Raw genomic sequence first — 26,639 nt, 5'->3', positions numbered from 1 at the left:
CCCCTTTCATAGATGACGTTTATTGTAGGTCTTCTTGCTGCTTCTCCCTCTGGCGCACGGCGACCGCCGTTTCTACTAGTAGGTACAAGCATTTAAACTTGTCCCTCTCAAGCTCCGAATTTGCCGGCACCACCTGCAGTAATGGTTCCACTTTAATTTATTACGACAAGGTTAATATAATTGTACAAAAACAATTTGTTTATGGCAACACTAAATTGAACCTGTCAAATATAACCTATGGAACCATTCAAACTGTCAGGTGACGCCGGCATTAAACAATAAGGAAAGAAAACAAATTGTTTAAAAACAAAATTTATTCTGCAATAGACAACTGAATAATATCCTCAAACTAAGATAAAAATTACGGTAATGTTCTTCTCTTAATAGAAACTAATGTCTAGTTTAAATTGTTTTCATTTTTAATTGTTATATTATTTAATTTAATACCGACCTCGCCAACAGATTGCTATAATTTAAACATTTAATACAATAGCATAGAATTAGCGTATTAACTAAATCACCGTACCCTTGCAAAAAATTATACCCTAGCCTTTCACTAAACAACTTTGTATTCCTTATTGCTTATGAAATTTTAACGGATATTGAATGTACCGTCAACAGAACATAAAACGGCAACTAGTAAAAGGGTGGGTATTAACGCAGTACTTTAAAAATTCTTCTTAACGTCAGAATCAAGTGTACAAAACGTATTTTTGCTACCATTTGTAGCTTATCTAAATAATTGAATATCCTTAATTTTAGTATCTATATCTTCTGGTAGGTGTGGAATTTGAATACATTGTCTATTGCCCATAGACAACATAGTGGTGTAGTTTTGGATAAGTTGTTTTTGCGATACAATGTTCATGTGTCGGTCCTGTTGGTGTGGCACCACATGTCCGTGGTGGCCACCTCGAGCTCCATGGCGACAGGCGGCGGCGGGCTCACCTGCGCCCCCAATAAATAAGCTACAAATAACAATAATATTTTTTGTGTGATATGATTGGTTGCCATTACCTGTGTATGCAGCGGCTGGTGCAGTCGCGGCAGCTGCAGGGCCCAGCCGTCACCATAGTTCTCAACCTCGCCCTCCACCAGTTGGGTCGAGCTCATCGTTACCACTCCACCAGATCTGCTTATAGCATGATGGTCGTTTTTAGTTTGTCGTTATCATTTAGTAGTGCTTGACTCTTCAATGGTGTCTTTGTTTGGTATTGGAAAATGATACAATTGTGGAAATCCGTAACGCCTAGCGATTTATGTTACAAGATTAATGACTGGCACTAAGTACTTCATTAAGAAATTAAGAATCCTCGACTTAGCCAAAGATCCAATATGGTTGGATCTATTGCAACTTAGAAAAAATATTTCTATGATACGTTACCCTCTAACAGCGGGATGCAAGTCCCTGTCGTCGGGCCCATAGCGGATGACGGATTGCCACACGGAGGGGTCGTACTTGACCTCCTCCTCACTGACGGCGCTCGAGTAGCCCTCCTCCGCATCACCCAGCTCGTCGCTGCGGTACACCAGCAGCCCATCGCCGTAGTCGTGCCCGCGGCTGTTGTCCACCACGTTCTAACACAATGAAAACCATTTTCACGTTTTATATTTGTGGAATACGAGATAAATCGATTGTACGATCGCTTGCGCCTGCTCAATATGTTCGTACCTCGACTTCGACGCCGCCCCAGCCGGCGACGGTGATGTTGGCGGGCGCGAGGCCAAGGCCGGAGCCCGAGGCTGGCAGACCTAGTGCGCCCAGCGCTCCCAGGGCGGCGCCAGGTGGCTGCTTGCGCCCGCGCCGTGAAATCGTGTAGTGCACTGGGTCATGTCCCTCACGCCGTATCATTTCGGGCAGAATACGTCGCCGCGCATTTATAAACCAATTGCAAACCTAAGAAGAGAGCGGTAGGAAAATCTTAAATTCTAGTATTTATTAGAAAAGAAATCCCAAATATAATACCATTAAATATCGTGACATTGATCCAGGATTTAGTGAAAACTCGCACGTATTATGAAGTAACTGCTTTCCTAACAAACTCATTAGTATATTGTAGCGTCAATCGACGTTAGTGCGAAGTGCAGGTAAAAATACGGACGATAGTAAAGTAATGTAAACCAAAACGTTAGAGCAACCTGCAGGACGGTTAAGTTGGCCTCCTGACTGAGAGCCAGTTTCTCTGCATCACTTGGGTAGGCGTTGTAGCGGTGGTCGTAGAGCCAACGCTTGAGAATCTTGACCGAGTGCTTGGGCAGGTTGCCGCGCCGCTTGCGCACCGAGCCTACCACGACGGCCTGCGGCGGCGGCAGGCGCGCCTGCAGCATGGGCGGCCGCAGCCCCGCCTCCGTCTCCCACTCCGTGCCGCTCTCGTTTTCGTCAGTCGATGATGTTGACGGAAAGCGATCGCGCGCTATAACAAACATTTCTATGTTTACTTTGACAAAGAAATAACTACTTTATGAATATTCTTAACGACTATACTTTTGACTTGAATCTTTGTACTATCTTGTCGACAGCTTTTTTACTTGTAAATGTAATATGAATAAATAAAACGTATAATTTGAGCATAGGCTTTCTAAATAATCTTTGTAAAAAGTCTTAAGTCAGTGGGATTATTTTCAACAGTGACGGCATGCGCAAAAGTTTGAAAGAGTAACTTTACCCTAAGTCATTATTTCGCGCAATAATGTTGCATGTTTATTTTGTAAAAAAAATTGATTTATATTCCTAGTACAGCATAGTCGATAGAGAAAAGCAAATACTAACGCAATTTGATCTTCATAACTTTGATGACGGACTTGCGGAGGTTGCTGATGTTGTCCAGCCTTGCCAGTTAGATTCCCGCGCCGCGTTGACACAAGCCGCTCTTAGACAGGAGGAATTTATTCTGTCGTTCTTAGACAGAAGAAATGTCTGAAATCGTCAGTGTCGTCTTCCGACATGCGATCCTGGGCCGTCCGACCAACAATGATCGATTATTTTTGTTTTATAAAACGATGCGCTTTTGTGACAATCGACAACGACATGCACTGTCAATTGTCACGGTGAAGCCGATTTTGAAATTTTGAAAAATATAAATGTTATAGACGGCTAGTTATGCAATGCCAGCATTTCTATAAAAGAAAGAAACAAAGAGGTTGTAGTTATTTTTTTATTTAAAATATTTTAATGAAATCTTCACAGGTTTTCGAGATGTTTAGGACTATCCGAAATTTTTACATAATAATAATGTATGCCTAAACAAAAAATATAGTGTTTTCGTATAAAAGAATATAATATGTCGAAGTGGAAATATTCCAGCGGCTAAAAGCCTGGACTACCGATCGTGCCACGAGGTCGTGGGTTTGCCCGCCCAATCGATTGTTATCGTGAACGAAGTCCTAACAGAAGCTTTTATAAGCTTATTCGTTAGAATGGTTTTAAGAAATATTAATAAAATGCTACACTTATCTGCTAATATTTACGCACGGTGAAATCTAACTATCCCCAAGAATACGGTGTGCTGTTTTGTTCGCGCTGTTTAGCTTTATTAAATAAAATACATAGATATTTAATTCAATACTGGCTAGTTTAATAAGACCACCATAAAACAAAAGCTATTTATAATATGCGTATACAATATACATTGTATACTATACAATATTCAAAAGCCATCGCACTAGTAAGTGCATTAGTGGGCCGCTTCTTTATTTTCGTGCACGTTGACTGGGATGGGCGCGTGGGGCGTATGCGGGGCGTGTTGCGGCTGGTGGTGCACGGCGGGCGCGGAGAGGGCGCAGGGCGGGCTCTCCTCAGACCTGTTGTGGCACTGCTCTATCGTGTCTGACAGGATTTCTTTGAGGGTCGATGCCAGCGCTTTCGGATTCCCGCTGCTGTCCAGCTATAAGAACATACCAGAACGTTTCAGGTAACGGGATCACTAAATACGTCTAAGTACTAATCAACGTCTAAGTTTAGAGCTATTTAAATCTAGATATTGCAACTTAATAATAATATTTATCAGCTAGAACTCTACGCCCCAAAATACTGGCAGTTTGCATTTATTTCATTTTAAGAAATATGCAGAGAACTAGCTCCTATGTTTTACACGTGGGTTGTGGGAAAACAATGCATGCATTTAAAACGTACGGCTATTCTTATAAGCAACGACAGTGTACCGTTATAACGTGTCCTCCGAATCGTTTGTGAACATTCTTGACTTTGTGCGCGGCGTCACGCACGATGTCGCGCGCCGCGTTGATCTCCGACTCGGGCCTGCCCAGCTCCGATAGCTTGTTCTGTAGCCGAGTCGCTGCCACCTGTAATAATAAAATGACTGACCAAAAGCTCAACGTTAGGTTAATAGCTTAACGAATAGAAAACTGCTGTGCGTTCTACTCGAGATGCCAGCGTCTACTCAAGGTTATCCTTGTCTTCTACGAAACATATTACTACTTGTTACTTGGAATCAGAACAGCTTTGAGTTGAGCTTCTTTTTTCCACGTGTCGAAAGACAATGCTCAGTTTAATCATTTACTACGGTTCTTTACTTGCCATTCTTTCAAACGTCAATTACCTCATTATCAACCTGGAGTGCGACAATCTTCTCTGGCCATTTGACCTGACTGTTGAATATGTTTGACATCCGCGGGTTCTTTGGGAAGCCGACCAGTATGTAGCCCTTGGCATCCTGCTGCGACAGCATCGCTTCTTTTATCAAATCCACTATTAATTGCTGTCATGAAAAGTCGTCATATTAAAATATAAAATGTACTTGCGGCTTATGCCGACAGCTACGAAAATAATATTGTACTGCTGTTTTTGTTGATGTTGTTTTTTTATTACACGATTTCAACTGTTATTAAATCTTAATATACTAATATTGTAAATACGAATGTTTAGATGGATGAATGGATGGATGTTTGTTTGTTTGAAGGTTTGGTTAGTGGAATTTGGTGTAGAGGTAGAGCATAGTCTGAAAGAACACATAGGCTACTTATTATTTTTTTAATTCCTCGCGGACGGAGTCGCGGGCGACAGCTAGTATACCATAAATAAAATATACACCCTTAAAAGTTTAACGTTCCAAATTCCTTACACAATATCCATGAACTTAAAACGCTGGTAATTTTAAAATCATACTTCCGGAATTTCCTCTTGAGCCTGCAATTTATCTGCAATGAGTCGTCCTCGTGCCGTATCCATGTCGGCCTCGGACCGGACCAGCTCGCCAGGTCGGATCATGACGTAACCCGTGATGCTGGAGATGGTTTGCGCGACCGTTTGGTTGCCCGCGCCCGGCACACCGTTCACGAAGATCACCGGTAGATGGCGGATCGGCGACATGTCGTACACTGTGTCCTCCTTCGATAAAAAAAAAAACTTGCAATAACTACACCTCTTAGATTTAGAATTAAGACCCCAATTCCATTAAGCGGCTAGTCGCTGTATTTGATATAAATTTGTCTAGTTGAAATTGATCTAGTTGCTATGAGAAAATGAGGTCTTAATTTTTGGGACATATTATTTAGTAGTTTTCAGTTTTGAAGAAAAAACCCTCCAAAAATTAAATATAGACGACTCTCATCCAATATAGACGACGTATCTATTACTTATTGGAAATACTTACTGTATTAAAAAATTCTTTGACAATAAGTATCAAACTGAACAGTTGTATTAAGTTAGACACTTACTTATTCCTATTTAAGTTCTAATATTAGTCATATAAATAAAAGTAATGAGAGTAAATAATATTGTCAAAATATCAGATGATGTCTGTTCTTTTAGTTTTGTCACTGCCTTCTAAGATAATTTCTGGATAGTACGGAACCTACCTCTATCATTTTCCTTGAATAAAAACAACCCATAATGAACTAGGATCAGTATTTAACTTGCGTCGATTTGTAAATAATTACAAACAATAAAGTTTTTTAACGAATTAAAATGACATCTCTAAATACATGAATCACGTTTTGAAACAAACACGTCTAGATTTGTGACATTGAATTTGATGACTATCAATAGGGCGTACATTCGGTCAGTATTATATTTGGTATGATAATAATAAATAAATAAATAAAACTTCTTTATAAGGAATACAATATTTCAGGCATTAATAACATTAAAAAAAATATGACAACAATGGGCTGCAGGCTCAGCGTGTACCGCAAGGCATAGCCTTGTGGAGCTGGTTTTCAGCCTGTCCCGGTGGGCCGTGTTGCACCCGTTCAGAGGTGCCCATCTGCTGGCTGCTAGTTTACTATTTCAATTCAAAAAAAGACCTTCATATTAATATTTATTATGGCTTTTACGCTTTTTAGGCTACTGAAACATAATATAAACTTTCTAAATTTTAAACAGTAAGTAATATTCACCTTCTAAGATTTTTACCATGTTTAAAAAAATATATAACTTGCGCATATAGCGCCTTATTGCATTTTGCAGTTTGTCGTATGACTTTGGACCGCGTGACCGCGTGCTGTAATTTTGTCAATGGAAAAAGGGCGACGCGAGTCCTACACACAACTTCATGCGGGGGCATTTCCCGTTTCTCCTGGCTTTCTTTATAGCCATTTGCCGAAAGAAACGGCTATAATAGTTGATGACATGCATTATTTACAATACAAAAATATTCCCATGACCCTCAAATGGCAATTTCTGTATCGTAATTATAGATGTAATTACGTTGTCAAATCCTATGATTTGTGCTATCACTACATCTGTCAGTGCAGGACCGCTTTATATCATTCTACCTTCATATCTCATGGGTGACGTGTTAAAAATGCAAAACCGAAATAACTTAAAGTTAAAACGCATTTGAAAGTATTTAAATTGTTAAGACCAAATATGTTACTTTTAATTATTACTTGCGTTATATTTAGTAGCGTGCAAGCCATCAGTAAATGTTCAAATGATGAGCCTCAAGTAAATCCAGAATTTTACCTTGTTAAAAAATGTCACAGATCTAAACTAATTGTATCAGCTAGAGCTAACTTAGCTAAGTTATCGAGCTGTAAACGATTTGCTCGAGAGAAGAGGGGTCTATCTTTTAACTTTAGCCCTCAAGTAGGTGGAAGACGTTTAGAGTATACTTGTGAAGTGTTACAGTGCGCAGAAATATCTACTGGTTCGTCACTAACTAATGATTCTAGATATGACTATTACAGCTTGTTTGGAAATCTTTCATGTGAGTAAAATAACCTTTGGCAACAAAAAATAACTTTTGGCCATTACTGTCAATTACCGGCAAATTACCGCCAATATCGAACTAATTTGTATTTCATTTTAATTTTCAGTAACAGTAAACTGGACTTGTGTTCCTTCGTTGGGCTTGTTCTATTTTATCTCGAAGAAAAGGACTTTTTCAGAATCGATAGACATATGCCGTAATCAGAGCAGTGTTTTAGCTTATGTCACTTCTGAAGATAAAACTAATGCTCTGGCTAAACTGTTAGCAGATGTTGGCTCGGAAGAGGCATACATAAACCTAAAACGAGACAACAGCAGCGATTTTACTGCTTCAAACGGTAAATAAATTACTGATGAGAAATATTTTAGGGCTAGAGTTAAACTGTTCGTAGTAATTGATTGAAATTTGATGTTTAACTGTAACATATTTCTCAGAATAGTATATCTTTTTTAATAATATTATTTCACTTAATTTGTAGGTGATTTACTTGAGTGTGCATCTTACCGTGCATGGGCTCCTGGTCATCCAAGGAAAAGGGGTAAAGCGGATTGCGTGACAGTCACCAGACATCGCACTTGGCGAACTGTGTCTTGTGAAGAACAACTGGAAGCTATATGTGAATTTATTCCTAAAAAAATGTTGTTAGACCGTGTTTAACTACAATATAATATAATAGAAGTTGAGTCTTATTTCCGTTATAAATAATTTATGTATCGAAAGCATTTTGCTTAAATAATACAGTGTTTTTTTTATTCATTTTTCCAAAAAAATTAAATTAATTAATTGAAGCATTATGGCAGCACTGAAAGAATCTAATGTCATTTGTCAATTTGACTGCTTAATGCTTGTTATTGTTTATTTACCTACTTTGGATATCTTTTTGAAATTAATTCTTTATACTAATTTAATTAAAAACAAATTATAAAATAAGTATGGGACAGGGAAAGAGTCAGTTTTCAGAGGAAGAACTTCAAGATTACGAAGTAAGTAAATTATGCCTGCGAAAATTTAAGCAGCAGTCCATGTCTGACTAATCCGAATACATTTGTTTCAGGATCTCACATATTTTACTAAAAAGGAAGTGTTGTAGTGAGTATTAAATATGTGATTTTAAATTACCTCATATAAAATATAAAATTAATAATACTTGTCTTAAGTCTTAATTCTGTTCATTTCTGCTTTAGTCAATCCATTTTTCAACTAAGAAAATGTTGTTTTTATGTAAATTTCACAAAAAGGAATTAACTTTAAATGTATTTTACAGTGCTCATCAGAAATTTAAAGCTTTAGCCCCAGAAAAAGTTGGACATAATAAAAATGCTAAACTACCAATGGCAAAAATTCTACAATATCCGGAATTGAGAGTTAATCCATTTAGAGATAGAATATGTAAAGTGTTTAGTTCTAGCAATGATGGTGACTGTACATTTGAAGATTTCCTTGACATGATGTCAGTGTTCAGTGAAACAGCTCCAAAAGCAGTAAAAGCTGAACATGCTTTCAGGATTTTTGGTAAGTGGCAGTCTGGCAAACATACATAATTAAGGTGACCTAAGAGTGGCCCATACTACGCTATATGTTACTCTTTCAAATGGTCATTGCTATAGTAATTTCAATTTATCTCAAGAGTTATCTATTGTAAAAATTCTACTCTATGTTATACTAAAAAACATTAGATTTTGTTTTATTCTAATTTTATTGTATTTGTAAAATCATCTGTTAGAATGTTTTAAAACTAATAAGATATGTACAAAATCCTAAAATAATAATCTATACATATAATTTTACAAATTCCCACAAGATAGTAAGCTTCACAACACCTTCTAAAGCACCACTCTTTGCTAGCAAATATTGCATCACGTAAAACACATTTGCCTTTACATAATAGTAAAAAATATCTTTCTTAACTTTTATAATTCTTGTAACTTCTTAACATTGTTTTCAGTTGTATAACTGAGTACATTTATTGTATACACTTTATGTATAACATAGGCCATTTGAGTTTACATAACGGGAACATGAGTCTTCTCGTGCCCAACATGCAATTCAAGTGACAGATATATGTGAAGTTGTTATATAAGAGTAATTACTACTAAACTTATTTATTTTACTATAGACTTTGATGGTGATGACATGATCGGAGTGTCTGACCTGCGTGAAGTCATCAAACGTCTCTGTGGACCGGAACACAAGCTGAGCGACTCTGAAATCCAACAACTTGTCCAGAATGTTCTAGAAGAAGCTGACCTAGATGATGATGGGGCACTCTCTTTTGCAGAATTTGAGCACATTATTGATAAGAGCTCGGATTTCTGTCAGTAAGTATTGTATGGTAAAAATTGTTTACAAACCAAGATATTATGCATCAGATAAACTGTCCTTCTATGGTGTGTTAAATCTAAATATTTTCAACTTTTTTTTATATATCATAAGGTGGCAAACGAGCAAACGGCCACCTGTATTCGCCGAAATAGCGGGGCGACCGTTGCCCATAGACATCCGCAAATGCAGATGGGTTGCCTACCTTTAATCAACGGAGAGGGGGACGCACAGAAAGAGGATATTTCTCCTTCCTATGCGTCCCCTCTTTCGCCAAATCCACTTCCACTTCCCATCCTTTCCTAATAAGAAAAGGGTGGGAACTGGCTTTTGGAAACTAATAGAGCTTGAGTCTGCTCGGCCTATTGAAATTTCTATTGTTCATCATAAAATAACTATTCTGTCGAATAATACTAAATAAAATGTATTTAAATAGTTTAGTAATTGTTTATTATCTACATAATATATTTTTCTTTTTATTATTGGTGTACAATTTGTCGTTCAGCAGTGGGCTGACAAATGCTGATGATGATGAAATTATTAATTATACATTTTCCCATGTTTCAGCTCATTCCGTATAAGACTGTGAAAGAATGCTCATATTTAAGGAATACCAAGAAACAATTAATACATAAAATTAATCTCATTAGATATTTTAACTTATATTATTTATGAATGTGTAGCTAAAGGAATATAGACTCTTTGGTATGTGTTAGTGTTGTTAAATTAGCATATTACTAAGTTGTAAGGCAAGCTGGAAGTTCAAAACTGTTTAGTGAATAGTTTAAAAAAATAATCAAATGAGTTGGTATGATTTTTATAAATTTTCTTGCAAGTAATAAGAATATTTGTTGAGTATTTAATTATGACTGCCAAGATGTACCTCTTTTTCTAAATGGTTTGTATTCTTGTTGTTTTATTTCATTGAAATCTGTCATAATACTGTTTATTTTACTGAATCTCCTGATTGTGTCCTTGAAACTTATAAAAAAAAAAGTTTTTTTTAAATGTGTTCCATTATTAAATGTTTTAACAATTAAATAGTTTATGCATTTTTATTATTTACACCAAGTTCAAATTTGAAAATGAATAAAAGTCTACATTTATTAGTATAAAAATATTTATTCAACTTAATAAAAAGAGGCATCCATACATGCATCTTGATTATACTTAGAAATAATTGCTCAGTTTTGCAAATAGCCGGGTAGTTTCATCCTCATAAATATCCAAGTTGTGAAAAATGACACCAAAATACAAAGGAAGGCCACTGAGATGAGCAGGATTCTGTTTAATTTCGGTGTAGATGGATTGTGTGTTCTATCCAATATTATAAAGCCAAGGCCGCCTAGAGAAAACAGAAAGCTTGATGCCAAACCTTCCATTATATACTGGCCGTTGACTCTGTTAGGCATAAACGCTACCGGCCGGCTATGGCCGTGCTCGTCAGTTGTAGATCCTACGCTTGGCGGTTCCACTATCACATCATAAATTATACCTGTAACAGAAATAAAGTTCTCATAAACTTCCAAACAGATACAATAAAATCTAATGAGAATATTATCAGAAAAAACATCTAACCTCCTGTCACCAAAAAGTATGATAAAAGCACCAACGAGAAGGTAGTCATAGCAGATGGCGGTTGAAGCCATATCGGTTTCTTTATCTTTATATTAGGTATTTCAAGTACTGTAAACGGTAACGCAAATATTGCTTCCATTTTATTATTTGAATGATCAATCGATTAAGCCAAATTATTTAAACTTAAAACGCCACTGGTGTTGACGTCGATGACGTTTCAAGTTTCGAGTAATGTAAATGTGGAGCTAAGACAAGACAAACTTTACATTTTTAAGTTATAAGTTAAAATAAAAAGTGGACTGATAATGTTAATAAAACTACATCTTTTGTCGCTACTATAATTAATTTAAAAAATTTAATTTACGTTAAATAAATATCAATATTTTCTGGACGCACAATGTTGTAGAAAGGAACGTCAATTTGGTTTCAAAAAATGACCAATCAAAACCCATCATGAATGTTAAATGTTTTATTACTATTGGTGGAGATTCCCTAATCAATTATTTTTCTTCGTATGCACCAATAGCGTTGTAACTCGATACTTGAATTCGTAATGAATGAAAAAATCTTGGGAATTTGGCAACTGTCAAATTTTATACGTTTCAACGAAATCGTTCGTTGTACAAGTTTGTTTTATTTAATTTTGATGTAACTAAATGGTGGCTTTCCGTTATTGTTTAAAAATACATAATAATGTATATTTTGTTTTTGTGATGCCAGTGAATTGAATTGCAGTGTTGAATATGTTTACCAAAGCTATGTGAGAATGTGTTAAAATTGCACACAAAATGAACTGGACTGTGGATTTTTCACTAATTTTACGATGAAGGGTGGTTTGTGTATTATTTACACGTCGTTGCTGACCATTTCAGTTCTATCGAGGTACCGCAATTAATTACAAATTCAATTAATTTATTTTAAAAACTCAGGATTAACAAATACCTTTTTTTCAGCTGTGCCCTCTTCATCCTTGTGGTTTCTGAGGCTCTACAAGGAGAGGGTGATAACGTGGACCTCTCTGGACTTAGTAACGTCAGTCAGAAGGTGTCATCTTTAGAAAAAGATGCAATTCCAGAAATCCTACCTGAAACCACTACCTATGAACCAGATAATAACAAGAAAAAAGGATTACAACAGCAAGAGGTGATATTTGCTGAAACGCTGTCAGTGAACTCTGTGACAACTGATGGGTGAGTTCATTTTGATATTTTAATTAGTGAAAGTGAGAGGAATTTGCCTACAGAACTAGATTTCTTTTTATTGTTAACTGGCCAGTGTCTTTATTAAAATTATCTTTTAGTTTGATCATAATTAAGATTTGTATTAATTATTAAATACACACGTGCTCTTTATTCAATTATTTGGATTATATAAATCTTGTTATGATCTGTTATACTGCATACATCTTTGAAAGGTTTTTCCTTACACAATAAACTAGACTTGAAAAACAATGTGTTATATTGTATAGATCATAACTTGGTAACTAATTTACCTATTCTAAATCTTTATTTTTTAACAAAAGGTACATATTTAAGTGGATTCATAAAAATAACCAAAGTTTCCATTTATTTGTCAATGCTTTAAAACACATAAGGTATATTTATTATGCAATATCAAACAGTAATTTCAACATATATATAAAAGTTTCAAAAGGCACTTAATGACTCGGCAAGTGATACAATATATTATAATTAACACCAGTTATTGCTCTAAAAATTATAGCCTTGATATAACTTACTTCCTTTAAAAATATTTGAGCAACACTATTTATGTATTTGTTATATTTCTACATTCATAGACCTTGAGTGTTGTGGTGAATGATTTATCAAGTTTTAATTTTATTTAATACATAGTTCGTAGATGACATAAAAGAGAAATTTATCTGTAAAGCACAGAATTAATCTCTGAGAAAACATCTTCCATAAGTTATTACCTATTTTGTTACCATACTAAAAAAAAAGTAAGGTAAATGTAGCAAAACTCTCTCTCTATGCATCACTTTCTCATTCCAGTGGGTCACAAACATATCAAATGTTAGTTAAAACAAGAACAGCAAGTTCTTTTACTGTCTTTAAAGTCAAGTTATTGACTTTGGAATACGTAGACAATAAAAAAAATGGCAAAAGAAGAGTATTAGTATTTCAATATATAACCAGCTTTTACCCGCGACTCCGTCCGCGCGGAATAAAAAATAGAAAACGGGGTAAAAATTATTCTATGTCCGTTTCCTGGTTCTAAGCTACCTGCCCACCAATTTTCAGTCAAATCGAATCAGCCGTTCTTGAGTTATAAATGGTGTAACTAACACGACTTTCTTTTATATATATAGATAGATAACAAAAACTCTTGGCTTTTTGAGAATGTTAAGGTTCCAATAGATATCCACATTGATGTACAGAAAATCTCATTAACCTATATTACAACAATAATAGTTTATTAACATAAGTGTTAAGAAATGTGATAACCAGATGTTAATCATTCATTAGTGTTTGTTAAACATGTGATTCCGCTAATTGGTGAATACAGTTTGTAGTACCAAATATGCCAACATTCCAATATTTGCGTATGTGGCAAATGATATATAATTCATTGCAGTTAGTAGCGTGACAGCGGGCGACGTCCCGTTACTCGCGGCGCCTTCACGTCACAATATTGTTACGGTGGGCGTGACAGTATTTGATAAACTATTTTATTTAATTTGTAGAGGCGCATTATGAAACTTTAACAGTGTTATTACATCATAATTATGCGTAAATTATTGTATGAAACCTGTTAAGTGAATTTAAACTTTAATTGTAAACTAAATAAAGTACAATGTCCTTGGAAAAATGTAGTTATACAACAAAGTTTATTTTTGGTTTTGTCCCACTGGCATAGCAACATAATTTTTTTTTGGCAAGCATTGTCGTATGTTTGTGTGGAATGCGTAGTGTACAACAGTGTCACGTGACTATGGGATATTTGACACGGCGTTATTAAAACTGTGTCACTGTAACCACTAGGACATTCAACTCTCTGATAAAAGGGTTTCTATGTAGGAATAGTTTTGATTTTGATAAATCAATTGCATTTTTATGACGTACTTAGCTCTGTTATTAACATTCCTAAAAGCACATCGCATTACCTTAATATTATCGTAAATAAAAAAAATCATTAGAAATTAGAGATCATAAATTGTCTATACAATATACCAATTACTTTACGTAACTAGTTTTAGTCTAATCATGACATAAGATTTAGGTAAAGAAAATATTTTTAGAAGATAAGAGGCCATGTGCCTCTTGCCTCAAGTGATAAGCTTCACTTAATACTTTTGAGTGGTTCCACGGTAACGATAAACTGATAGTTATTAGAGACTTAATTCTGTCATTAAATTTAATTCCTATCAACTTTTCCTCTCACAATGCGCGTTAAACGTTTTTTCATCGTAATAATAGCTCATTGTTTCCGACGTATTTGCGTTATCACCATTACTATTCGTTTCCATGCCGTTTGTGACGAGACCTAATTGGTATAGAATAATTAGCGGACGTTAACATATGCCTTATACATTATGTTGTTTTTATCACTTCAATGGGTGTAATATCAAGAATTTTTATTAGATGTAAGAAACAAAAACACTTTTCTCCTAAAATTAGTGTTAATTAAATAGAAATAGTTGTCTAAAATTAGTAAGCGCCATCGTGACTTAAGTGCCCCAATCTCCTAGCTGCTGGTTCAGATGTTTTTTCTTTGCGATTGTATCAATAAAAACGTGCCCAGCCTCCAGCGAAACGTAACCACGTCGCTTGAAAATGAAAGTAAACTCAGACTAAATATAGTGTTCATTATAATTAATGTCTGTTATTAAAATTAGTAAATGAATTTGTAATTGATTTTTTTTTGCAGATGATTTTGATTTTTATAATATACAGTTACATATCTTAGATGAAGTGAATTATTAATTAAAAAATTAAAGTGTAAAAAATTCTTTAGGTCTCGATCGGTCTCGATCGATAATATTAAAATCGATTTATTATGCTTTTTTTTGGAATATAATTATTTCTTGTGCGCATATTCGCGTCAAATCGATTTCTATATCAACAAATCGATATCTTAACATGTCAACATCAAATGACTACGGATCATCTGTTATTTTAACTCAAACTCATTTAACTAGACTCATTCGAATGATTTGTTTATTTTTAAAAGACATTAAACATATGTCTGAGGCTGTATTTACCAAGCTATAAGACTTTCAATTCTGTTATTATTGCCATTTTTATACTAAGTCATAAACTTTTATCTTACTATATCGAGTTGAGATGTTTTAATTAAAAATCTTGAGAAACTTAATTTCTAAGGCATGGGCATATAAATGTCTTGTTTCGTTTGAAATCTGATCTCCTACCTTTTTTATACTCTTTTGTGTAGTTTATTTGCAGTATTTAAATCTAAGGGCTATTCAATATATCTTTAGGGACATCTTAATCTCCACGATGCAAGTACAACGATAACAATGCACTGGGAACTTGAGCCTTAAATGTTATATGGGAATGACAAATACAAAGTGTTAGAGGTCGCGGCGCTATTTAAACTGTACTCGTGTGATATTCACTGTACAGTCGCTTGTAACACGTGTAATTACTGTTACAGTTAAAATTTGGCACTTAAGTATGTTCCTATGTTTTCGACCTAATCGCATTATGAACGGAAAATGACAATTCACCGAAAGAAACGTTTTTAACTGTCCTTTTTTCCATAGCAAGATTCATAGTGTCTGCTAAAGCTAGTGCTTGCGACTGTACTTTTACGTAAGAGTCGATCGGTCGAGTTATCTGTTCGTAAGACTATGCTCCATTACCGATGCCTGCTATACCTTATTAGACCATTTAGAGACAATACGTATGCTATCACGATCCGAAGCGACCCTGCGACCCGGCACCTACAATCTACTGATCTTTCTACAACGCTTTTATGTTTTCGCTGTTGTTTGATCTTTCTTGTAGTGCATGTGTGATCACACCTTTACAGCGATGGTTATTTTAGTGATCGGAGAAAGTATACGACTTTTATTACCATTTAGTTTAGATTATGGGTCTAGTGCTTTGATCTGATGACCTGACTGTTGGAAGTCGCGTAATACTGTCCATAGACGTAAAATTCGTTATGTAAATTGATTTTTTAACTTTTAAAGTTAGAGAAATAAGTTTCAGTGTATAAAGTCAAATGCCTTAATGTATTTTTTATTTAAAACGTTATTTTTTGTGTAAACGTACAGTAATAATACGCAAGGAAACTACGCTTCTTACGTAGTCTTTGTTTATACATCATTAGCTGACGTCGCGTTGTGGACCAACACGTGGCGCTTGTGTCAATATTTATGCGCATACAGCCAAGACCGTCACCTTGATAATGCCAAATATGACGAATCGACGAAATTTATTTCCTTGTACATTTATTAAGTTTTTACAAAAAAAAAGTATTTCCATAGATGCAAAATTATGTAAACAGATTAATACCGTGTCTATTTTTGTGAATTAATATAAATGATTATCTCAATACAGTGTAATACTTTCAAATTATAATAGAATATTTCATAACTAGCTGACGCGCGCGATTACGTTAGCGTGGAACTAAAAAAAAAATAAGTAGCCTATGTGTTCTTCCAGACTTTGTTCTATATCTGTGCCAAATTTCATCTAGGGCCATTGAGCCGTTCCGAAGATACCTTCAAACAAACATCCATCCATCTAAACATTCGCATTTATAATATTAGTGTATGTATATTGTCATGGCTGAAAAAATAATGCACGACTATTATAGAGTTGCAACTTTAATAAGCTATTGTATAAATAGCACGGGTTTGTGAGACTCCAAGACGATAACGAAGTAATTATATTTATATTACTACTACATTAAAAAATACGTAGGGGTTTGATCTATTTAGTGCTGTCAGAAAAGTTCACTTAATAAAATTTAAAGATCGATTTTCGAGAAAATTTTTACTCACAAAATCTTTTTAACGGCCATTTTAAATGCCGGTATAAAGCCAAAGGAAAATTTATTGCTTAGGTAACAAACAAGTAGGTTTATTTAAAAGCCGTGTTATGGCTGAGATAAATACAAAAACTAAAAAAATAAGTTGTTAGTTACCTAAACGGTTCCTATTCAACGCATTCAACACTAAAGTAATATTTATTTACAACAATGTCTTTTTTTTTTTGTTTCATACTTCCCTATGAAGTAAGTGTTTATAAAATTACATAAAAAAATAACAGTTATCTAAGACATTAAAATGTTTACGTCGAATTTATTCGTTCTTTCGTATTGTATCGCAATCAACGGAGCCTCTAGGTGTGTGTCACGTGACGTCTGAAAGTGGCCACCAAATGTCATTCGCTGATAGTCATATGACGCGTGTCTCTTTGGCAACGAACTGTACTCTCGAAATTGTAGTAATTTATTACTATGTTCATATAATACCAGCTTTTGCCTGCGACTCCGACCGCGCGGAATTAAAAAATAAAATTAAAAGTAGTCTAGTGTTCTTTAAGACTATGTACATATACTATATATGAAATATAGTCAAAGACCAGCTATTATATATACGAAAACATACAGAAATATCAGATTTTGCACAGATGTTAGAAAGTATTGCGGTTTAGTGAAGGTATTCACGTTATATTATGCACTTATGCACTAAATTAATTATCTAAGTGCATTCATTTCTAACAAGATATTGTGCATTCAGTAACGTAATGTAAATGGTATCAATTGACTATTTAATTTCACTATTACGTAGCTATTTACTGTAATTATGTTGATGTAACCGTGGTCAACAAGTTAAGTGGCGATGGGTTGGCTACATTGCACGTAGAATGGACGGCCGATGGGGCAGAAAAATCCTAGAGTGGCGGCCACGGACAGGTCGACGCAGATTAGGTAGACCTCCTGCAAGATGGACCAATAACCTGGTCAAAATTGCGGGAGTGCACTGGATGCGGGCGGCACAGGACCGGGCATTGTGGCAATCGATGGGGGAGGCCTACGTGCAGCAGTGGACGAAATCAGGCTGATTATGATGATGATGAACCGTGGTCTTCCATTGATATAATACAGGTACTAACGTTTAACCATATCTTTTGCTCACCTTGACTTATGTGTTATCATAATATGTTACTTAATAATTTAATTTTTAACAATGTTCGTGACGTCAATACTCACCAGAGGGCCTAGCACGAAAATTTGCTATTTGCGTTTCCGTATCGTCATCGACAATATTCTTGTTCAAATCGTTGTTACCATAGCAACAACTAAATATTTTTTTTTATCATTTAACTTAATTTTTTATCTTTTTATCTTACTTCTTACTTTTTTACTAATATTATATATGCGAATGTTTGGATGAATGGATGGATGGATCGATGGATGTTTGTTTGAAGGTATCTCCAGAACGGCTCAACGGATCTCGATGAAATTTGGCATAGATGTAGATTATAGTGTGGAAGAATATATAAGCTACTTATTATGTTTTTTTTAATTGCGTGCGGATATTTATAATTGATAAACTTAGGCGCGGCTATTACCCGATCGATTTGACGCGTTATTGATACTTGCAGTCCTAGTGATTCTACCAGTTTGGGAAGTGTACTCGGAGTAATGGCCCAGTATAACTAGTTGCTGATCAATGAAAAACTATTAACGTCTCTAGAATCATTTAAGTTCGCTTTCGAACGATAGAGGTGATTATTTAGAGATACTTTGTCGCCTTGAATGTATCGACCGCCCGCGATTACTGCGTTTTATTGATATTGCCTATTTATTTATTAAATGTTACGTTAAAGAGAAAATCGCGCTGTGCAGTTTAATTAAACTTCAACTATTACTTTTATCTTATGAGATAGTTATATAAATTGGATCGAATCTGGAGCGATGTATTCTACTCTTGCAAATTGCGCTAGTTTTCGAGTGAAACTCGGAAAAACATATTCAGTGTTTGCGTTTAGGTTGAAAGGTTTACTACATTCGAATTGTACTATATGTATATATGTATGTATGGTAATACAATATTATATGGAAGCAATTAATGGAATGCTAAAAATATGTGACCTATTTAGTAGGTACATATATTAAGGTCTATAGTATCTTTCTCGCACACAGCTTTTACTTTTAGAAACATTGTTATTGTTAATATAGTTGCATTTATTTATTAGATCTATTTCTTACGTTTATATAAATCTTGCAGTGAAATTTCAAACACGAGTTCAAAGATGCCGCGTTATATAAAGACCGTTTGCTTCTCATATTGTCGGTGCGACGGCGGCGTATCGGGCGGCTGTTATGAAAGCTGGCGGGGTTGGTTCCGTTGTTGTCGACGGTAGGTATCGCTTGGAGGCTGTGCGGGTATCGCTCCCAGCCTGTTGCAATCGGTCATTCACTGTCTGCTAGAACCTAGGTGTCGACTATGTTACCCATACTATTGTTTCCAAATCGACTCTCGACTACTAAATTCGACTTTGGTTCGAGAAATTATGATGGTGCTGCTGGTTTAGTAAACTGCAAAATGTGATGATATATGTACATAGATGCACGATGTTTTACATTAACCTTGTTACTATTTACTATGTAGAGTATTATTTTTCTTTTTTTTGTTGTTACGAAGATTAAACGTTAAATTGGTTGAACCTTCTTGAGTGAATGTACTTTAATTGGAGGCGCATAACGCAAGGTCAGTGCGCAACTTGCAATTGTAATTAAAGTAAGTTTAAAAACAATTATGTAAGTTCATCACGTTTTAAAAATGTAACCTGTTACAATGTAATAAAGATAATTTTTGATTGCAAACCGGTGTTATTTGTTGTGCCATTTTGTTTGTTATTCCGTTGCGCTTGGTCAATGGAAGTCACACTCGGATGCTTATGTGAAGGCGGGCATGCACGCTAACTACATATCGTTGATCTTTTGTATGTCTAAGTGAATAAATGTTACAGAAGCCAATGAGTGGAGTGTTAAAAGGATTAACCAAAGAGAAAATTAATAAAACGATTGTAAACACGTTGTCTTCCTTTCAGAATAGGTAGTACATTTTTTCTACCTTCTGGAACGTACTTAATTTTTGTTCAGGAAATAACGTTATGAATTCATAGGTTCGATAATGGGGACAATCAAATGGTGTGAATTCGCTTCGAGAATTCATGGTAAGTGGACATCGATCGAATAATTAACAACAATGTCCGCCGAGCTGTCTGATACAGGGAAAGTGAGAATTCAGTTATGATACAAATACAAACGCCTAGGCTTTGCTTTTAGCGCTTGTTTTTCGCTACTTAACAAAATAGCTCTTTTGCTAAACCGCATAAGGTATTTATTGTTATTAGATACAGTTTCGTATTTATTTAACTGTTTTCATCTATCTATATCGAGATTGCGGTTTTCCAACCATATTTGGTATTTAATTTCATATTTACTTCCATTTGAAACTAAAGCTGGCATTGGCTTTATTTATTGTTGGATTTGTTTTAGTACTGTACTAGCTTTTGTCTGCGACTCCGTTTGCGCAGAATTAAAAAAAAGACTTAAACGTAGCCTATGTGTTCTTCGAGACAATGTACATCCGTGCCAAATTTCATCGAGATTTGTTGAGCCTTTTTGTAGATACCTTCTAACAAACATCCATTCACCCATCTAAACATTCGTATTTATATTAGTAAGATTTTTTATTATGATTATTAAAAAAGTTAGAAAAATAAATCTGGGTATAAAATAATAGCATCAATTCTTTGCATCTTTGGTTTTTACTTCTCTTTTGTTACTTAAATCGACTTGGTGCTTGCATTACAAAGACATAAGCTATAAGTTCATCCATATCTGGCAATACGAATGCTATATCTGAACTTTTGACTGATACACAATTGTATAGGGAACTAAAATATATCAACTTTGCTATCAGATCTCATCACACACTGCTCGGACACACCCCGATACCGTGTGGTTTGTCAGTGAAAGTGGATTTTCCTACCGACAATATATCTAGTTGTCAATTCTGTAAACGTTTCCTATATTGCACGTTTTATGGCCTCATATTGTACACTTGATTATCACAACATTTGATGCTTATGTATTTTTTTTTTGGATTTAACTAATCATTTATTGCTCATAATAGCTACCAAAAAGTTTGAGGTTGTATAGGTCTATTTGTATCAAAAAATTTCATAAAGATCTGCAGACTTTTGATTGAAGAGGAGCCTTCTTTAACGCATTAGAAATTGCGTTGACTGACTTATTACCAGTGCTGTTAGTGATGTACAGCCTTGAATTTATAAAATAGGATACCTACAACTATCTATTTCTTTGTCTTCTTCCTATGCATTACCTCCAAAATAAGTGGAGTGGAGTAAAATGAGATTATCATTCTAGCTGTCGCTCGCGACTCCGTCGGCGCGGAATTAAAAAAAACGTAACAATTAGTTTATGTGTTCTTCCAGACTATGTTCTACATCAGTGCCGAATTTCATCAAGATCCATTGAGCCGTTCCAGAGATACATTCAAACAAACATCCATCTATATACATACATTCGAATTATATATTAGTAAGATTAGATTATATTCTTTTATGTATAAAATAATGTAATTTCTAGGACAGAGTAAACATAATTTCACTCTATTATAATCAGTTGAATTTCAATATGTACATAATGCATTCAGCAATAGCTTTGCGAAGTTTTCACATATCCCGCGCACCATATCGCTTGTCGCGCCCATTTGTATGTTGCATGCACAATGCCAACTGAACTGTCTCAATTAATGTACATAATATTAACATGTATTACGACTTATCCTGAATAACGACTGTCTACCTTTTGATATATTTGCGTTTTCGACTTAACATTTCAGGCAACTGTATAATAGGTCTAGCTTTGATGTCAAATAGTTTAAGTTCTATGCTCATGGTTGCTACAAAAGACGAATGTAATGTGTTTAGATAAACTAAAACAGTTTGAGATAAAACTGTTTGACTATAACTTAAATCAGTTTAATTTGAACCACCGGAACTGTTGAACTGCCAAATAAAATATTAGACTTTAATCGGTCTAAAAAAATGCTATCGTGCTTTTGACAGTATACTTTTATTGGACTGGAATGTGAATGATGTTGCTACATCAAAGTCAATAAAATGTATTCCTATTCCGTTACTTACAGAGTACTAAGCATGTACCCTGCGCACAAACACTCGTTGTTTGTCGATCTTCTGACATCCAGTGGCCGGTACGTATTAAATCAGTACGCGGGCGATTCATGCCGTCATAAAGTCACCTCGATACGAATTAACGAGACTGGCCGTCGCCGTCGAATGCCGTCAATACCGATGCCGGCAATCTCTCCGGCCCCATCAACGTTTACAAGGGCACTTAACTCTAAACCGACAGTTTCCATAAACAATCCGTACGGTTATGTTATACGGAATGAATGCATTATTTACGATCGTCGCGGGGAAAGCGGCCGCTAATCTGCCTCGAGACCTTACCGCCTGTCTCCCACACGTTTCTCGCATCGAACACGATTCAGAAAGTGAAATGGCCGTCGCCGGCGTTAATAAATCTCCGTGGTAAGGCGCTCGGCACACACTACGCACGCACTAACATACCACCAGCCTACACTCGACACATTGCTTTCGACGCCAATGTCGATACGCGTCCACAGGAATAACCCTTAACACATCTACAACCTGTTACAAGAAGACAATAAATTAACACTAGCCACTACCTGCATCAAAAGTCTTTAGACCTGTTAAGTTTTTAAGGGAAAATGATCTTTATATGAAAAGTAGATGTTGCCCGCGACTTCATCCGCGCGGGATTTAAAAAAAAAAAAAACTTGTTCAAAACTATGTTAGCGAGATCCGTTGAGCCGTTCAGGAGATAACTTCTAATAAATGGTTCATGGTATGGGATACGTATTAGTAATATCTACCAAAGATTAAACCGCACAGATATGTCGCTTTCAATTTAATTTTGTTTATTAGTTTGTTGGTAGATGAATATGCTTAAAACGATACTTGTCTTATCAATGTTAAATTTCTCACTTTCCTTGTATATTATATTGATCTTTTGAACTTATAAAAATCTAATTTTGATTTCTGTGACATGGAAATAATTATTTTATATTAATTATTTTTTTTCTTTTTTAACCGACAAATGGTATTAATTTAAATTTTGCTCTCACTTTCTTTTGTTTTATTATTTTAATTAATGAGAAGTTGTCTCGCTGCTGTTATATTTTAATTTATCAAGTCATACAATTTGTATGCAATCGTTATTCAAAACGCAACATCGTATCCATTCGCACTGGGTTATAATCATTTGATAAGTTTCATACAGATTGAAAATAGAATATCCCAACATATAACTAGGTGTTGCCCGCAACTACGTCCGCGCGGAAAAACAAAATACATAATTAGTAGCCTATGTATTCTTCCAAAATATGTTCTACATCTGTGCCAAATTTCATCGAGATTCATTCATCCGTTCTGGAGATACATTCAAACACACATCCATCCATCTAAACAAAATACAAAAATTTTACAAATCAATGTCCAATTGCATGTTGAATCGTTACTTATAGGTCACTAATAATAAAGTATTTAAAAAAACTTGAGAGGTGTCAAGGGACACCCGGATGGAACGAAGTTACTTTCAATTAATTAGTGAAGGAACCAATGTTTATTCTATGCATAAAAAACTTAACTCTTCACAAGAAGTACATTTTATTTCTATGAATTTTCGTTATATATTGTCACGTCGTTGCCATGGTGATATAGCAAAAAGTGTCGTGACAACTTTTCGTAAGAATTTTTTCCGTCTAGCCCCCTTTCACAACGCGCGATAAGGAACTTCGTTCCAAAAACAATTTTTACAACTAATATCAGAGACACTTCGTTGTAGCTCGTCAAAGTATATCTCTGACTTATGTAGAAGTGTGTGTCGAGTTGGACACGAATGCTCGGCTGTTATCACTTGCAGTGAGATGGAGCTCGCTCGCCGTCTCAATGTCGATCTTTAGATGGATAATTCATAGACAAGTCGTTAGCGTCGCCGCACCCGTTTATCGTCAACTCAACTATAATGATTGACTCTTTACTACTTTACGAAATGGTTTGAAGATATAACTTTATGGTCATGAAAGGTGTTCGGAAAATTATTATTATAATAATATACTTATTTACGATGTTTAAAATCGTTTCGTTCCAGTTTTGTTATGTTTATTTCACAAATTAGCTATCATGATTTGATTTAAATATGTATTTAAGGTACTGACCGTGGGTTTCTGCGACTGAAATCTCTGTAAACATATCGTCGTCCTTGTCATTATCTTTGATAAAACAGAGATGACAATATGTAAAAACTGATGCTTCGATTTTACAAACACATCTCTTTCGTTTAACTTATTTAATTAGTAAATGAATTGTATATGTCTTGTTTCATAAAAACTATTATATACTACATGTTATCCCTTTTGATGTATTAGAATTATATATAATACAAATTTTTAATGTGTGTCGTTGTCTTTATGTAACAAAATTATATACTATGTTTTGAATTATTGTGTGGTATTATATCACAAAATTACATAAAACTGTCCGAAGCAATTATATTAGGTCCTTACATATGAAATTGGCGTTTTTCGTACTGGCCACTTTAATCACGAATTTCTCCTCTTTGGTAAGGAATTCCAAATTCAAATTTGTACAGCTATAGACTCATGTATTTGTGGTTCGATGACCGTCATTCATTTGTTTTTTTTTTCTGTTTTTTTCTGTTTGCGTCACTCATTTTACAAAATGGAAAACTTAAAATATCGCATTATTTACGAGTACGAGTTCCGCCGTGGCACTAGTGCTGCGGAAACGACTCGAAGGGTGAATGATGTGTATGGCGGTCGTGTTGCAAAAGAAAACACAGTTCGTTTTTGGTTCCAACGTTTTCATTCTGGAAATTTCGATCTGCAGAACAAGCCCCGTGGACGGCCTGAGACTCAAGTTGATAATGAAGAGTTGAAGGCTATTGTGGAAGCGGATCCATCGCAAACCACGTCCGAGTTAGCTGCAGGCTGCGATGTTAGTGATAAAACTATTTTAATTCACTTGAAGCAAATTGGGAAGATTAAAAAGCTTGAAAGGTGGGTACCTCACGAATTGACTGAAGCAAACCGGCAAACGCGCGTCGACTGTTGCGTTACATTACTAAACCGGCACAATAATGAAGGTATTTTAAACCGAATCATTACCTGTGATGAAAAATGGGTTCTTTACGATAATCGGAAGCGCTCAGCGCAATGGTTGGATCCTGGCCAGCCAGCCAAATCCTGCCCCAAGCGAAAATTAACCCCAAAAAAGTTACTTGTAAGTTGTTTGGTGGACTAGTGCCGGTATTGTTCATTACAGTTTTCTCAAATCTGGCCAGACTATTACGGCTGATGTCTATTGTCAGCAATTGCAAACCATGATGGAAAAGCTAGCGGCTAAACAACCTAGGCTGGTCAATCGCTCCACGCCATTGCTGCTTCACGACAACGCTAGACCACACACTGCGCAACAGACGGCTACTAAATTAGAAGAGCTTCAATTGGAAAGTCTAAGACATCCTCCGTACTCCCCGGACCTTGCTCCAACAGGTTACCATTTTTTTCGAAATTTGGATAACTTCTTGCAAGGGAAAAAATTCAACTCCGATGGGGCAGTCCAAATCGCCTTCAAAGATTTTATTGATTCCCGTCCGATTGGTTTTTTTAGTAAAGGGATCAATGAACTACCTATGAGATGGCAAAAGTGCATAGAAAATAATGGTTCATACTTTGATTAATTAAATATATTATATTAAAAAATATTCAACTTTTTGTTCCTCCCATACAAAACGCCAATTTCATATGTAAGGACCTAATATTAACACATATTGTTATCCCTCTTTTTTCAAACGTAATGAATAGGATGACAATATGTTTTAATACAAGTGTTTCGTCAGTGAAAACACACACTTAGATGCACTTTTCAGCAATTTGCTCCACCATTCACTATCGTACTTACATATTTTATTTAAATTTGCACTATTATGTTATCGGGAGTTGGTACAACGCTGTTATGTAGATATCAGTTTCTGGTACAATAGGTTAGAGTTGAGTTTATCATTATAAACTAGACGTAAGTGATCTTGTATTTACTATTATCATATTATTTGATTAGTAAAGCAAGGTTATTGTTACCATTCTTTTGGGATAAAGAAAAGTCTTATAGGCTTCCATGCCAATGATACGAGCATCTAATGGTACGAGGACTAAATCTAAGACGGTTCGAACATCTTTGATTGGTTAGATTTGTGCTTCATAAGTATTATGATCGGCCTTACATCTTCAAGGATATTCTACTAGTATTTGTATATTAGATAACGTAAACATAATAAACCTTTCTACAAAATTCATGTAAGAATTTAATATGTATCTCTTATTTATCAAATACAAGGAAACTGTGATACCCGAACTGTTACCAATCGTAAGTCTGTCTCTACTATCCAAAGTTACATGTAACATTCCATTCA

General features: G+C 35.3%; 6 protein-coding genes across 7 annotated transcripts in view; 3 read left to right on the top strand and 3 right to left on the bottom strand.

Moving 5' to 3' along the window:
• On the bottom strand, nucleotides 1-3,000 carry LOC106712798 (homeobox protein PKNOX2). 2 transcript variants are annotated; one of them, XM_045678455.1, is made up of 7 exons: nucleotides 2,771-3,000; nucleotides 2,140-2,414; nucleotides 1,673-1,897; nucleotides 1,385-1,578; nucleotides 1,018-1,132; nucleotides 860-948; nucleotides 1-133 (listed from the first exon to the last, which is right to left on the bottom strand). In XM_045678455.1, the coding sequence occupies exons 1-6, from the start codon at nucleotides 2,784-2,786 to the stop codon at nucleotides 865-867; spliced, it is 909 nt and encodes a 302-aa protein (XP_045534411.1). In that variant the 5' UTR covers nucleotides 2,787-3,000; the 3' UTR covers nucleotides 1-133; nucleotides 860-864. The 2 variants fall into 2 exon arrangements, with proteins under 2 accessions (XP_045534411.1, XP_014360928.2); XM_014505442.2 differs by lacking the exon at nucleotides 1-133 and having other exon boundaries at nucleotides 788-948.
• Nucleotides 3,001-3,659: 659 nt separating this feature from the next.
• LOC106712796 (adenylate kinase isoenzyme 1) lies at nucleotides 3,660-5,960 on the bottom strand. The gene is made up of 5 exons (XM_014505439.2): nucleotides 5,818-5,960; nucleotides 5,126-5,347; nucleotides 4,560-4,718; nucleotides 4,162-4,302; nucleotides 3,660-3,884 (listed from the first exon to the last, which is right to left on the bottom strand). The coding sequence occupies exons 1-5, from the start codon at nucleotides 5,848-5,850 to the stop codon at nucleotides 3,675-3,677; spliced, it is 765 nt and encodes a 254-aa protein (XP_014360925.2). The 5' UTR covers nucleotides 5,851-5,960; the 3' UTR covers nucleotides 3,660-3,674.
• Nucleotides 5,961-6,829: 869 nt separating this feature from the next.
• Nucleotides 6,830-7,829, top strand: LOC106712735 (pulmonary surfactant-associated protein A). Its single transcript, XM_014505374.2, has 3 exons — nucleotides 6,830-7,169; nucleotides 7,279-7,509; nucleotides 7,651-7,829. Exons 1-3 carry the CDS (start codon nucleotides 6,830-6,832, stop codon nucleotides 7,827-7,829), a joined length of 750 nt encoding a protein of 249 aa, XP_014360860.2.
• Nucleotides 7,830-8,041: 212 nt separating this feature from the next.
• Nucleotides 8,042-10,244, top strand: LOC106712792 (calcium and integrin-binding protein 1). Its single transcript, XM_014505436.2, has 5 exons — nucleotides 8,042-8,155; nucleotides 8,227-8,261; nucleotides 8,437-8,684; nucleotides 9,289-9,490; nucleotides 10,059-10,244. Exons 1-5 carry the CDS (start codon nucleotides 8,105-8,107, stop codon nucleotides 10,078-10,080), a joined length of 558 nt encoding a protein of 185 aa, XP_014360922.1. The 5' UTR covers nucleotides 8,042-8,104; the 3' UTR covers nucleotides 10,081-10,244.
• Nucleotides 10,245-10,620: 376 nt separating this feature from the next.
• On the bottom strand, nucleotides 10,621-11,277 carry LOC106712791 (oligosaccharyltransferase complex subunit ostc-A). Its single transcript, XM_014505435.2, has 2 exons — nucleotides 11,070-11,277; nucleotides 10,621-10,986 (listed from the first exon to the last, which is right to left on the bottom strand). Exons 1-2 carry the CDS (start codon nucleotides 11,206-11,208, stop codon nucleotides 10,676-10,678), a joined length of 450 nt encoding a protein of 149 aa, XP_014360921.1. The 5' UTR covers nucleotides 11,209-11,277; the 3' UTR covers nucleotides 10,621-10,675.
• A 397-nt stretch (nucleotides 11,278-11,674) lies between these two features.
• LOC106712809 (SUN domain-containing ossification factor) overlaps nucleotides 11,675-26,639 on the top strand; it is a 57,883-nt gene continuing 42,918 nt past the window's right edge. The window contains exons 1-2 of the mRNA XM_014505456.2: nucleotides 11,675-11,951; nucleotides 12,023-12,259. Of these exons, the coding sequence (XP_014360942.2) occupies nucleotides 11,893-11,951; nucleotides 12,023-12,259 (296 nt within the window). The 5' untranslated portion in view covers nucleotides 11,675-11,892. The remainder of the gene's footprint in view (nucleotides 11,952-12,022; nucleotides 12,260-26,639) is intronic.

Source organism: Papilio machaon, chromosome 1, assembly GCF_912999745.1.
Source record: "Papilio machaon chromosome 1, ilPapMach1.1, whole genome shotgun sequence".
NCBI classification, from domain to species: Eukaryota; Metazoa; Arthropoda; class Insecta; order Lepidoptera; family Papilionidae; genus Papilio; species Papilio machaon.
The sequence above is the reverse complement of the archived record's forward strand: the minus strand, read 5'-3'. Positions and strand labels throughout refer to the sequence as shown.

Bases quoted from the DNA above. Each gene is read 5' to 3' on its own strand.
- LOC106712791 (XM_014505435.2), bottom strand. From the start codon at position 11,208: ATGGAAGCAATATTTGCGTTACCGTTTACAGTACTTGAAATACCTAAT. The intron at 10,987-11,069 runs GTTAGATGTTTT...TTTCTGTTACAG, and splicing joins ATACTTTTTGGTGACAGGAG to GTATAATTTATGATGTGATA.
- LOC106712735 (XM_014505374.2), top strand. From the start codon at position 6,830: ATGTTACTTTTAATTATTACTTGCGTTATATTTAGTAGCGTGCAAGCC. The intron at 7,170-7,278 runs GTGAGTAAAATA...TTTAATTTTCAG, and splicing joins CTTGTTTGGAAATCTTTCAT to TAACAGTAAACTGGACTTGT. The intron at 7,510-7,650 runs GTAAATAAATTA...CTTAATTTGTAG, and splicing joins CGATTTTACTGCTTCAAACG to GTGATTTACTTGAGTGTGCA.
- LOC106712792 (XM_014505436.2), top strand. From the start codon at position 8,105: ATGGGACAGGGAAAGAGTCAGTTTTCAGAGGAAGAACTTCAAGATTAC. The intron at 8,156-8,226 runs GTAAGTAAATTA...CATTTGTTTCAG, and splicing joins AAGAACTTCAAGATTACGAA to GATCTCACATATTTTACTAA. The intron at 8,262-8,436 runs GTGAGTATTAAA...TGTATTTTACAG, and splicing joins ACTAAAAAGGAAGTGTTGTA to TGCTCATCAGAAATTTAAAG.
- LOC106712796 (XM_014505439.2), bottom strand. From the start codon at position 5,850: ATGGGTTGTTTTTATTCAAGGAAAATGATAGAG. The intron at 4,719-5,125 runs GTATGATTTTAA...TTTTCATGACAG, and splicing joins CTCAAGAGGAAATTCCGGAA to CAATTAATAGTGGATTTGAT. The intron at 4,303-4,559 runs GTAATTGACGTT...TTATTATTACAG, and splicing joins CACTCCAGGTTGATAATGAG to GTGGCAGCGACTCGGCTACA.
- LOC106712798 (XM_045678455.1), bottom strand. The intron at 1,898-2,139 runs GTTGCTCTAACG...CTCTCTTCTTAG, and splicing joins CCAACTTAACCGTCCTGCAG to GTTTGCAATTGGTTTATAAA. The intron at 1,579-1,672 runs GTACGAACATAT...TCATTGTGTTAG, and splicing joins GGGGCGGCGTCGAAGTCGAG to AACGTGGTGGACAACAGCCG.